Raw genomic sequence first — 12,095 nt, 5'->3', positions numbered from 1 at the left:
GCAGGAAGAGAGACAGAATTTAAGCTTTCAGAGAATTTACTTGGGAAATGGGGGACATTGTGAGAAAAATCCTGGATCTGAAGGGCAGTCAGGACTACTGCAACCACTGAGGCTGCATTCTTCTTCAGATCAACCTTTTCACTATAACCACCATTCCTGCCAGAAACCCTCACAATACAGAGGATGACCAGAGTAATCAGTATAAGCATAATTGCCATTGAGGAGCTCACCTGGAGATGAAACTCCCAGAGCATTAAGAGATCAGGAAAAGGAAACCAGATTCAGAGGTTGAGATCTTTGGGGAAATGTTTTTTCTTTCTCTTGAGGGGAAATGTCCCATTGGTACCAAAATGAAATCAAGAACTTTCTAAAATATTTTTTACTGCGTTACTTGGAAAAGAAAGAAACATCAGAGTGGCTCCACCTACTTCCTCCAGGGCACAAAGGAAGATCAAGCTACTCACCAGTGCCAGCGTTAATGGTAGCAGGAGCACTTTCCCTGTCTTGTCTCACTGCTGTCACTCCAATGCCATATTCAGTTCCAGGCCTCAAGCCTAAGAGATGACAAATAGAAATATGAGTTCCTGTTCATAGAATACACCTACAGGCATTTAGTTAAATAAGGAAATCTGAATGTATGCAAGATAAGATATATGCTTTCATTGGATGCAGAGAATAGATGTTTCAGTTGACCATCCATCTGACCTGACTTCAAGAAATCTTTTTCCATGTACATGTCAAAGGATAAAGGTAATGGCTGACTGAGATTGCATTTTGGACACTGAGCAAATGCATAATCAGAGATATTTTCTGCTTCCAAGAGCTTGCAGTATAGGTACTTCTGCCAAAGAAAAGCAGGTAGACATCCATATGACATGGAGAAAGTACCATTATCTAGCTTTGCAGGTGGGTAAGGCAACTTGCAGGTACACAGAAAAGTTGCAGACTGGCATCAGTAAATACCAGCCCTAGCACATGCAAAAGCCTTTTGAACTCAGGGCTGTGGAGCCATCTCTACAAAGGCACGTAGCCACCTAGAACTCAGGGAACTGATTAGTGGGATTCAGAGATGCATATGAAAGAGAAATGGCTACACACCTTCTGTTGGCCAGTTATCCAGCTGCGGGTATAAATATACATCATGTATTTTAATTTAACTACTTGTACTCAAAATGTGTAACCTCTGCTTGTGCCTCTTATGTATAATGACCAAAAGGCCACTTTTTCACTACATTACTGTGCTCTAGAGTGATGACAGCAGCATGACATTAACGACAATCTCTCCATTCCCCTACCTGTGAGTGTAGCTCTCGTTGTTGCTTGGTTGCCCTTTGGCACTGTGATCTCAGCATGGTCTCCACCAGAGATGGGAGCAAACTTAATTCTATAGTTATCAACATTTGCGTGGCTGTTTTTCCACTCCAAAGTAATGCTGTTGTCTGTCTGTGCCACCCGCTTCAGGTTTCTTGGAGCATCCAAGTCTGTAATCAATTACCCAATAAATAAATAAATAGGAATAATTCTCTTATGACAGCAGTTTCTTATGACAGAACTTTTTAGAAGGTGAAATTATCCATAAAGCTGAAGTTTGGTTTCCTTTAATGTGATACCGTTATGTTCTTAACTACATCAAGCAGATTTTCTTTTGGCATGAAGTGGAGAGTTCATTAGCTTTGGGAAAAAATCAGTGGAAGAAATTCAACTTTTGTCTCCTGAGACAAAAGTAAGATTTTCAATTTTAGTAATTATTTTTTATTTCAAAATAGGCTTGTGGAAAAAACATATTTGGATTAAAATACTATTTTTCCTTTATAAATACATCAGGTTTCAAAAGGAAAAAGGCTGCTAGGAAAAGATATTTGATCATCTCCAGAAGCTTTGTTCAATATATATCTTGCATTCATGTCTGAAAAGAAGTCTAAGACTCAAAACAAAAGCTGAATATTATGTAGAAATTCAATGGGCTTTCACTGTTCACACCTATAGCAGACTTAAATCCTGTTCTGAATGAACAACTACATTTCGGGATGAAAAAGGAGGTAGTTTTCCAGGTACTGCTTACTCAGCTCCCTTAATGCATCAAACCTTGATAACATGCTAAAGGACCCACACTTTCAAAAAACATTCCCAGGATCACTAAGAAGCAAAGTAAATTTATAAAAGCATGAGAGAACACATTTGCAGAACTGAAGAAGGAAAAAAGCAAAGTTTTCTGCCAATCTGCCACACATTTAGACAAACAAAAATAAGGTCTTAGGTGGAATAGGAACCATGGAAGATATTTAGCTCAGCAGACAGACAAGTAATCCAGAGGAATTTGATTCCTGAAGTAGAGATTCAGGGTACGATGAGCAAAAGCTTCTGAGTGACTTAATAACATAATTCTCATTTTTAAAATACATTTACATATTTGGGGGAGGTCTAAATATTTTGTTGAGCCAAGTAAGGCATAAAATACACAGAAGATATTCTCCATTTTCAGGTACCTCATTGCTGATTCTGTGTCAATGCAGTAACTATCAACTCAAGCAACATGAAGCAAATAGTGCAGCAAGATTGATGGTGACTGCATTACCTTCCCAGAAGTTTGGATTGGTATCCAAACCTCTTACCTGTGACAAAGACTTCTTTCATGGGGTCGCTTTCCATGTCCCCTCGACGAGAGACGAGTGTCACTTCATACTCTGTGTGTGGCCTCAGGTTTCCGATAGAATATTGGTTTTCATCTTCAGAGAGGTCAATGGTTGTCCTGTCCCCTGGAATATCCTTAGGGCCATAAGTGAGCTCTATACCTTCAATTTCAGCCAAAGGTTTGGACCATGTGATAAGAGCTGTGGTGTCTGTGACATCTTTTGCCTCAATCTGGCTAGGGGCATCAAGCTCTGTTACAAAGAGAAAAAAAGGTGTCTTTTTAAAGAAATCTTGACAGAAAAATCATACACATTCTTGTGCTTTTAATTGTTGATTCAGACCAAAATTAAAATGAGTGGCTTCTACCAGCTTAAACTTAGCTTCATTTACTTTCTTCTTTTACTTTCTATAGGTTTAGAAGAAAGTGCCAAATGTAGTCAATTCATCAGAAGCAAATTCATCAAAATTCATTAACATCAGAAGTTACCAAAAGAAAGACAAGCAGGAAACCTAAGAGGTTCTCCATCTGCAAATAGAAACTCTCCTTTAAATAATTTCTTCATGCAAATATCACCAGGATGAAAGAAATCCTAGTTCTTGTTGAGGTACATTTGGGAAAGGAACTTAAGTGCATACTCCTTGCTATCTTCTAAGTAAACATAAATTTACTTTCTTCTTCAAACAGGTAATTTGGAAAGGAATTAGTTTCTACTCATGTATATTCTTCAGTAGCAGCTCCACTACTTCCTTTACCCCCACTATCAATTCACAGTGGAGACTTGGCTTTCTAGTTGTTTAAAAACTCCCCAGGCTCCACCAAACAGCAGTTTGGTGGCACCACACCACACCAAACACAGGTTGTGCTTACTTGTGGTTATCACTTTGGATAGTCCTGGTCCTCTGGTATTGTTTTTCACTATATGAAGAGATACATTATACTGTTGTCCTGGTGCCAAACCTGGCTGCATGTAAGATGTCTCTGGCCTTTTCAAGCTGCTGGTTATATCTCCATTATCATCCTTTTTCTGTAACACATGGAACAATCAGTTAGTATAAAAAAATCCAGGATATTTCATTTATATATGGCCTCTATTCAAGAAACACTGCTTCCTTACGATATTACGGAATACCAGCTCCCAGCCATCAAATGAAAAGTTCAGAGGATCCCACTCCACCTGGACAGACGTTTCTCTAACAGATTTGAATTTCAGACCTTCTGGAGCAGGCAGATCTGTGACAGAAAAAAATGACATTATATGAAAAACAAGTTCCCATAAATAGGGCACTGGGGGTAGGACATCTTTCCACCACTATAAATATCTGCCATGTAGGTATCTGCATACGAGATGTTTAAACCCTCTTCATAGCCAGTTATTCTGTTTTTGGAGAGATGTTCCTCTGACCTGTTTTAGATGTCACATTAGAATAAAAAGAATTTTGCCACAGAAATCTCTTTTTTTGCCCTCTTTAAAGAAGTGTAGTGAGGACATCTGAAGTTAGGTGAGATGAATTCTGCCCCAGGTCTCTAAAAATGAGCACAGTGACAGAAGCCAAGAAGCATCTTTGGAAGCTAGAATGTTTAGATATGGCTATGGTGTGCACAACAGAAAAAGGAAGATGAACAACAGATGAACAGACAGATAGATAGAAAGTAAGTTGTGGTAAAACACACTGAAGATGTAAAACAAATAAAACCTCCATTTTAGTCAAAACAGTTTGAACCCAAGTGATTTCATATTGCTTTTACCTGCTGATGCATTTTTATATTTTTTCAGGAAGCATTATTAGATTTTCAAAATGTATGTTGCTACGAAGAAACCAAGGGTCTTAATCAAAAAGACCTCATGATATTCATTGGCAAGCACTGCAGAGATCAGAAGAGCTAGTGAGCTGTACTTTTAACACAGTCATTGGTTTTGGAAAACAATAGAAAATGAAAGTGCAGAAGGCTGTCTTTGTCCAGAACAGAAGATGAACTGAAAATAGAAAATACAAAAGAAATAATGCCCTAATAAAGGGATGTAAATAATACATCTAGACAAAAGAATGAATACAGGGGATGAACTGAAAATAGAAAATACAAAAGAAATCATGCCCTAATAAAGGGATGCAAAGAAATCCATATTATGGAATAGACAAAAGAATGAATACAGGAAATATTGAACTCACATGTTGCTATCCTGGCACTGACTGGAATACTCTTCTTGTTTTTAAGGACTGCAAAGACACGGATAAAATATTCTACACCTGGTTCCAGCTCATGAATAGTGGCAGCTGTCTGGTTTCCTGGCACAGTGAACTGCATATCTAAGCCACCACTGCTGGTAGGGACGTAGGTGATGAGGTACTCATTGACGAGATTCTCGTGCTTCCATTCCAGATTTACAGTTTTATCTGTTACGTTTGTCACAGTCAGTTCTGTTGGAGGAGACACTAAGAAGGGGAAAAAAAACCCAAAACATATTTACAAGAAGTTTTCAAGGCCTAGAAAATAATGACTTACCCAGTTTCACATTTTCCCAGGAGCAGTTTATAAGATTCATCTAACAGGGAATGGGGAAGCCATGTCACACAAATTAGCCACTTAAAGAAAGGAATGTTCTGCTGATGAAGACTACAGACATTTCCAAAAGTCATGGGCCAATTTCTACTCATACACTTGCACACAACCTATGGTTGACTGTGTTCCAGCTCCTTCTCTCATGGCTACTGGGTCTCTAGGGATTCAGATGTTTAATTTGATTGCCAGCAGCACAGGATTTTATAGCTGAAAGTACTGGGGTTTGGATACCCAGAATTGCATAGACTTTCCAAAGTCAAATAAAACATGATTATTTTTGTTAATACTTTCAATAAGTTACTTCACATTTGCACACGCAGGAGCGCAAAATGTGGTTTAAGAGTCTTCCAGAAGGAGGAGATGAAAAACAGGAATCTACTTTCAAGGATATTCATTGTGTTTTATAATATTCCCAACCCCAAAGTACTCCTTGATTACTCTACAAAGATCTTCGTTCCCAAGTTTCTCCCCTAGGATCTACTCAAGAAAACTACCTGCTTTACAGTGTAATGTCTGTCATTATCCAGTTGCCAAAATTTTTAACGATTTCCATAGAGTCAATGGTACTGGGAAACTAAGAACGTGGCTTTATAGCTAAGTTTCCACTCCAGCTGATTCCATGATTTTACTCTAATGTAACACACACACACACGTATATACATATACATATAAAAATATAAATCAAGCTTTACTTTGGTTAGAAAAAATCATTTGGCCAATTGAGAGACAGCCAAAGCCCCTGTAATAATCCTGAAAGCTTCCACTGCAATATTTGCAACATCTGGCAATGCCATCATGACAGTTGTCTCATACAGATCACTCCAACGTGATTTTCTGTGTATGCCTTGCCTCCATGACACCCTCTGACTCCACCAGGGCTCCAGCTCAGAGATCTACCTTCAAAGAGATGTGGCTGAGCCCTTGGCCTGTGTCAGTGCCGTGTGTTTCATTTTTTCCTCCTACAATAATTATGGCATTATAAATGTAAACCCCTTTCTTACCCATCCAGCATGAGACTGGGAACCAGAACCTGGCTACAAGAAATATTTGATAACCAGGCATTTTATTCACTGACATTCATACCTACATTACCTCATTCCTGCAAAGCCTTATTCTTTAATCAAAATTCAGTCCATATTCTTTTGACTAATCTTGATGAATACCTAGTAAGAAGACTCTGGATACATCTCCTTCTTCTCCATAGGTAGAACAGTTTCTTTCAGACATATTTTTTTTCAGCATCAAGAGGTACTATGAGAAACTGAAGTGTCATGGTGACAAATCCCAGTCAGTGATAGCTACAGCTCCAGTGACATTGTGGTGGGAGCAAACTTGGAAATAACAAAGGTGCTGCACCACCATTATCAGCTTGTTGGCTTGTTGACCACCAAAAGTCAGCAGCAACCACTACACTATATAGCCCTGAGAAGTAATTGAGGCCAAGAGCTTGCTACTGGTGTTGTTACCTCTCTGATTCAGCTGTTTAGACTGTGACAAAGAACAGTGACAACAGGGTCTAGCTAAATGGAAAATGTTCACAGATCTTCCAAAGCTGCTGGATGGACACAGGGAACTAAGCAGGGAAGCAGTTCAAAAAGGACATTGCAACCTACCATTGGAGCAGTCATCCCCCATGTAACCTTCCTCACAGACACACCCTCCGTCGATGCAGCGGCCCGCATTGTTGCAGTCATTGGGGCAGGACTGTTCACGGCAGTCCTCCCCCGTGAAGCCCTCGTGGCACACGCAGCGCCCATTAATGCAGCGCCCACGCTGGTGGCAGTCGTTGGGGCAGGACAGCTCACCGCAGTCCTCCCCCGTGAAGCCATTGTCACACTCACAGCGTCCTTCCACACAACGGCCACGGTTGTGGCAATCTTCAGGGCACCTCAGCTCCCCGCAGTCCTCCCCTGTGTACCCCTCATCACACACACACTGCCCATTGACACAGAGTCCACGGCTGTTGCAATCATTTGGGCACCGCAGCTCACCACAGTCGTCCCCAGTGAATCCCTCGTGACACACACACTGCCCATTGACACAGCGCCCGCGGTTGTGACAGTCATTGGGGCACCGTAACTCCCCACAGTCCTCCCCAATGAAGCCTTCGTGACACACACACTGCCCGTTGACGCATCGCCCATGGTTGTGACAGTCACTGGGGCACCTCAGCTCCCTACAGTCCTCACCCAGGTAACCCTCGTGGCAGATGCAGCGCCCACCCACGCAGCGCCCACGGTTGTGACAGTCCTTCGGGCACCTCTTCTCACTGCAGTCATCCCCCACAAAGCCCTCGTAGCAGACACACAGCCCATTCTCACAGCGCCCGTTGCCATTGCAGTTGTTAGGGCAGGTCAGCTCCCCACAGTCCTCCCCGGTGAAGCCCTCCTCGCAGAAGCAGGTCCCGTTGACGCAGCGCCCACGGTCAAAGCAGTCATTGGGGCAGATAAGCTCGCTGCAGTCCTCGCCAGTGTAGCCCTCATTGCAAACGCATTCGTTGTCCACGCAGCGTCCACGGTTGTGGCAGTTGTTGGGGCAGAGGGGCTCGCTGCAGTCCTCGCCGGTGAAGCCCTCGTGGCACACGCATTGCCCGCTCATGCACTTCCCATGCACACTGCACCCCTGGGAGCAGAGCTCTTCGCTGCAGTCTGTGCCTGTGTACCCCTCAAAGCACACGCAAACCCCATCCACGCACTTGCCTTGGTCGTTACAGTCAGATGGGCAGGTGGCCTGGCTGCAGTCCTCACCAGTGAAGCCTTCACTGCAGATACATTTGCCCTGGACGCAGAGACCCCGGTTGAAGCAGTTGTGTGGGCAGTTTGGTTCGGAGCAGTTGGGGCCTTTCCAGCCAGGCTCACAAATGCAGCCGCAGATCTCGATGCTGTAATTGCCATGTCCACTGCAATAGGGTGTTGTGTCCAGGCGACCTGTACCAACAATCCAGAAAACCCATTACTCCTCTTGGCTCTGGGATTTGTCAAACCACACACAACCTAAAAGGGATCTGATTTTTCCCAGCTCCCTGCAGGACACAATTTCCAGAATCATCAAAGCTTTTGAATGAGAATTCCTCCTTCTTTCTCTGGTGAGATTTAGTTTACCAGGAATGCTTTAATTTGCACTAATACCAGCGAATAGCCCCTGCCAACGACTTGGTAAATGAGCATGTTGAATTGCTCTACCCTTCTCAAAATCCCTCTTCCACTGACTGAGCAGCTTTCCTGACTGCTTCATTAGGGCATGCACCATGAAGTGTTATTCACTAACTCACTCCAGAACATAATATGTCAAGCAGCATGTTGTACCATCAACAGTGAGACCAGTTCTGTGCTTGGAGGAACAGATTACTACTGAGAAGACTCATGTTTTCTCTCTTGTATGACCAATCTCTTACCTTAGTTTAAAAAACAGCCTGAAGGATACTTCCCCCCCCCTTCTCTAACTATTTGTTCTTCTCTATTGCCTTACATCCTGCTGTATTTTTATTGGTCTCTATTAAAGAAAACTTGGAAGCAAAAATGGTTAAGTTGGCAGCTTACTCAAGGGGACAAAACACAGAGCCAAGAGCTTGGACTGCATGAGTTTTAATCTTAACTCCGACACAGATTGTCACCATGCCCAAGTACCGTGCATGCTCAATGCCACAGCTACAAAGTGGCCCAGACAGACTTCTGACCCACAGAATCAAAACTGCAAAATTCTGAATGAGTGTACCTTGCAAGCTGGCCAAATACATTCCCAGATTTGGTTATGTTTCAAATTTAACAGGTTGGCTTTCGCTCATTCTTGAAACAGATTAGAGGATCTACTCTAAACAAGATCTACAGCCAGCACAAGAATTTCCCCAAGAGCAGCTCTCCAATCTGCCTTACCTTCTACCGCCTGGGAATTAGGACAGCATCCAGCCCCACTGGCACACTGCTCCCGTAGGGAGGATACCAGCCCCTCCAGCTCCTCTAGTCTGCTCAGCAGATCCTTAATGTCTGGGGCAGCTGCACAGCCACAAGCCCGGCGGGGAATGTTAATACGGTGCGTGAAGACAATCTGGTTCCCCTCATTCACTGTGTGCTCCTCGTAATTCTTGACAGGCTCAATTTCTGCCTTCAGGTCTGCATCACCGCTCGTTGTATCCAGGTCCACAGAGCAAAGGGAGCCAACAGGCAACTTAATGTTGTAGACATGGTTAAAAACCACAGGTTGATTATCCTCTGGCAAGGTCACATTTAGCCCAGCTTCCCGCTTCTGCCGGATAATTCGCTTGATGAGTCCACCATTGACATGCTGGTACAGCAAAGCTAAGATTGTACAGGCCAAAACCTGCGTGAGAAGTCCCATTGTGGCGTTCAGTTCCTTTTCAAAGCTGGTGGAGTCGTATATATGTTTGGCCTTTGTAGTCTGGAGCAGAAATTGGAGTACTAGTTCAATCCAAGTCAAATATCCTTTTCTTTCCTGGGACACTTGTTCCCTAAAAAAAAAAAAGGAGTAGTGTAAGGGAGGAACCACAGCTACACCACCCAACAAAAGGTCTGGCATCCTGAAAGAACATGACTGGAGGTGCTACTCAGTGTATGATCTCACTTCACTCAAGCTGCTGAGCTTGCTCTTCTATATAATAACAGTGCATTAACTTTTGTCCCAGGATTCCAATGTGCTTATGAACAAAACGTCGCAAGACATGAATCTTGAAGGAAGTTACCGTTATTTCCAATTTAGAGCAAGTACAGTGGAGTGTGGGAGGTTTAACTGCCTCAAGCAGAAGACCAGGGCAAAGAAACCTGCTGAGCCTCATCTCAGCTGAAAACACTATTTTCAGACAGAGGTAGGTAAAGTAAATCTATGTTCTGTTGTGATCCAACTAAAGTTAAAAATCTGTATTTTCTTCACCCATTAGTCCCCTGCTTGAAGGCTACTGAAGGTGGGATGATGTAAGAAACTTGAGACTTTTTCAAAAGGCATATCAACACAACTAAGCTCATTGCAGCCCTCTTCCATATGCTTTAAATTATTGGAGTTCCTTGGGAACGTGAACTCCAGGGCTTGTAGCGCAATGCTAATTTTTGCTATACTGATCTTTTGTCTACAGTATGAAGATAAATGGAGCTCCCTGGAGAACACTGCAGGTTGAAGGTTCTGGTGTCAGAGCTTGTGTCATAGGTATCAATATTTTAGTGTAGAAGTAGTGAGACACAACAGAACAAGAGAGACACACAGTAAAAAACAGCAATAGAAATACACGTGTGTACACACACAAAAAAGGGAGAGGATGAGAAGGAAAAGAAATCCTTTGATCATCTAAGTCCTTCAGGAAAGAGAGAAAGCTTTACATCAATGCAGGTGTAAAAAAGTCATTTTAGCAACCTATTCACATTTTCATTAAGCAACATTTCCCACTGTCTGATCTTTCATCAGCCATAATACAATAGCTCGCTTATGGTTACAAGCCCATCTGGGCTGTACTAGCTCTTCCTGAAACTCATTCTTTTCAATTAGCTTCAATATTTCCTCTTCCTCATCAATCTCTACCTGTTCCTTTCAAATGATAGAAGCCAGAGGAGCTGAAAGACATCTATTGACTTCCATGCAGAATCAACAGAATCAGCAGTACAGTAAGAACCAAAAGCATCTAACGCACTGACCAAACAAGTGCACCTAATAAATGTCATCTTAGCATTTGTTTTCCTTTCGACTCCCAGAAAACCTTGGTTAAGCGGTTAACTCGGTGTTGTAAGCTAATGAAATGCCAGTAGTGGAGGAAAAAGCAATTTATTCTCTAAACAGCACGGTTTTGATGTAATTCATTTGTCAGATGCAAGACTAGCTTCTTCCACCCTTCTGCTTCCTCCAAAATGTAGAGATCATTTTTTTTCCCCATGCTATCCCAGCTGCTTTTGTGAAAGAATGACAATAATACATCAAACCCTGTACTGAAGTTAATTGTTTTGTAGACAATATTGAACTCACAAAGAGTGAACTTCATCCCTTTTTGTTGGGGCATAAATCAAAAGTAAACAAGCAGCAGTGGAGGCTTTCTTCTTGTCATGCAAAAGCATTCAGCTTTAAACCATTTCTGACACTTAACCCATTTGTTCAAACACATCTGCAACCCCTTGTCTGCACCAGAAGAGATCACAAGGTATCTAATAAAGAATAACATAGACAGACATGGTCCAAGTCTCCTTTGTGACTCAGGCCAACCCCTAAACTGGGTTGCCAGTTCAGGAAACATATTCAGAACAGTATTTGAAGTGGGATTTTACTCTCAAGCACTCCCACTTGGGGTTTATAAATTGCTTTCCATGCAATGAATTCCACGTGCTATATATTTTTTGCCCTGAGACAAGGTCATATGGCTAAAATTGGTGTCTAATCCTCAAGTAGTTATTTTAGGGATAGGCTATTTGACAGATGCAACACTAATGAAAAATGGACCAAACTGGAAGCAACTCTGCATCTAATTCTCACTGAATTTTAGTGAAAGTCAAGCATCAATTTCCTTATGGCTTTCATAACTCCCAACATATAAGAACATATGCCTTGCCCAAACCAAGAAAATTGTCATTTTTTTCTGTTCACTAACATGACTTCACATATCATTTTATGATGATACAAACTGTGATTTTTTAAATACTCCTGGAAAATGAAAAACTTGCTTCTGACAAGAGCCACTGTCACTGTTACCTTTACTATTGATGAAAACCACATGAACACCATTACTTTTACTGGATACTCATTGCATTAGAGTCAGCCAAACCTCTCAGCCTACAGATGATACTGGAAGACTTAACGTATCTTGGCTGACATCCTTTTGAAGTTTATGAGGAAGCATTCCCCAGTGTCTGTTCTGTGACCTCTGTGTCTTGACACCTAGTGCGATGTCTGAGTTAATTCAGTTCAGGTGTTTCTG

The 12,095-nt window shown here is 42.1% G+C and overlaps 1 protein-coding gene across 1 annotated transcript in view; it reads right to left on the bottom strand.

Annotated features, from left to right (window-relative positions):
- TNC (tenascin C) overlaps positions 1-9,526 on the bottom strand; it is a gene marked incomplete at its 3' end in the record, with an annotated part of 20,328 nt that extends 10,802 nt beyond the window's left edge. The window contains exons 1-8 of the mRNA XM_010168108.1: positions 9,064-9,526; positions 6,805-8,118; positions 4,801-5,064; positions 3,747-3,862; positions 3,500-3,656; positions 2,613-2,882; positions 1,296-1,481; positions 465-554 (exon numbers count right to left, since the gene is read on the bottom strand). Coding sequence (XP_010166410.1) covers positions 465-554; positions 1,296-1,481; positions 2,613-2,882; positions 3,500-3,656; positions 3,747-3,862; positions 4,801-5,064; positions 6,805-8,118; positions 9,064-9,526 — 2,860 coding nt within the window. The remainder of the gene's footprint in view (positions 1-464; positions 555-1,295; positions 1,482-2,612; positions 2,883-3,499; positions 3,657-3,746; positions 3,863-4,800; positions 5,065-6,804; positions 8,119-9,063) is intronic.
- Positions 9,527-12,095: the final 2,569 nt, after the last annotated feature.

Source organism: Antrostomus carolinensis, unplaced genomic scaffold (genome assembly GCF_000700745.2).
Source record: "Antrostomus carolinensis isolate BGI_N321 unplaced genomic scaffold, ASM70074v2 scaffold16865, whole genome shotgun sequence".
NCBI classification, from domain to species: domain Eukaryota; kingdom Metazoa; phylum Chordata; class Aves; order Caprimulgiformes; family Caprimulgidae; genus Antrostomus; species Antrostomus carolinensis.
The sequence above is the reverse complement of the archived record's forward strand: the minus strand, read 5'-3'. Positions and strand labels throughout refer to the sequence as shown.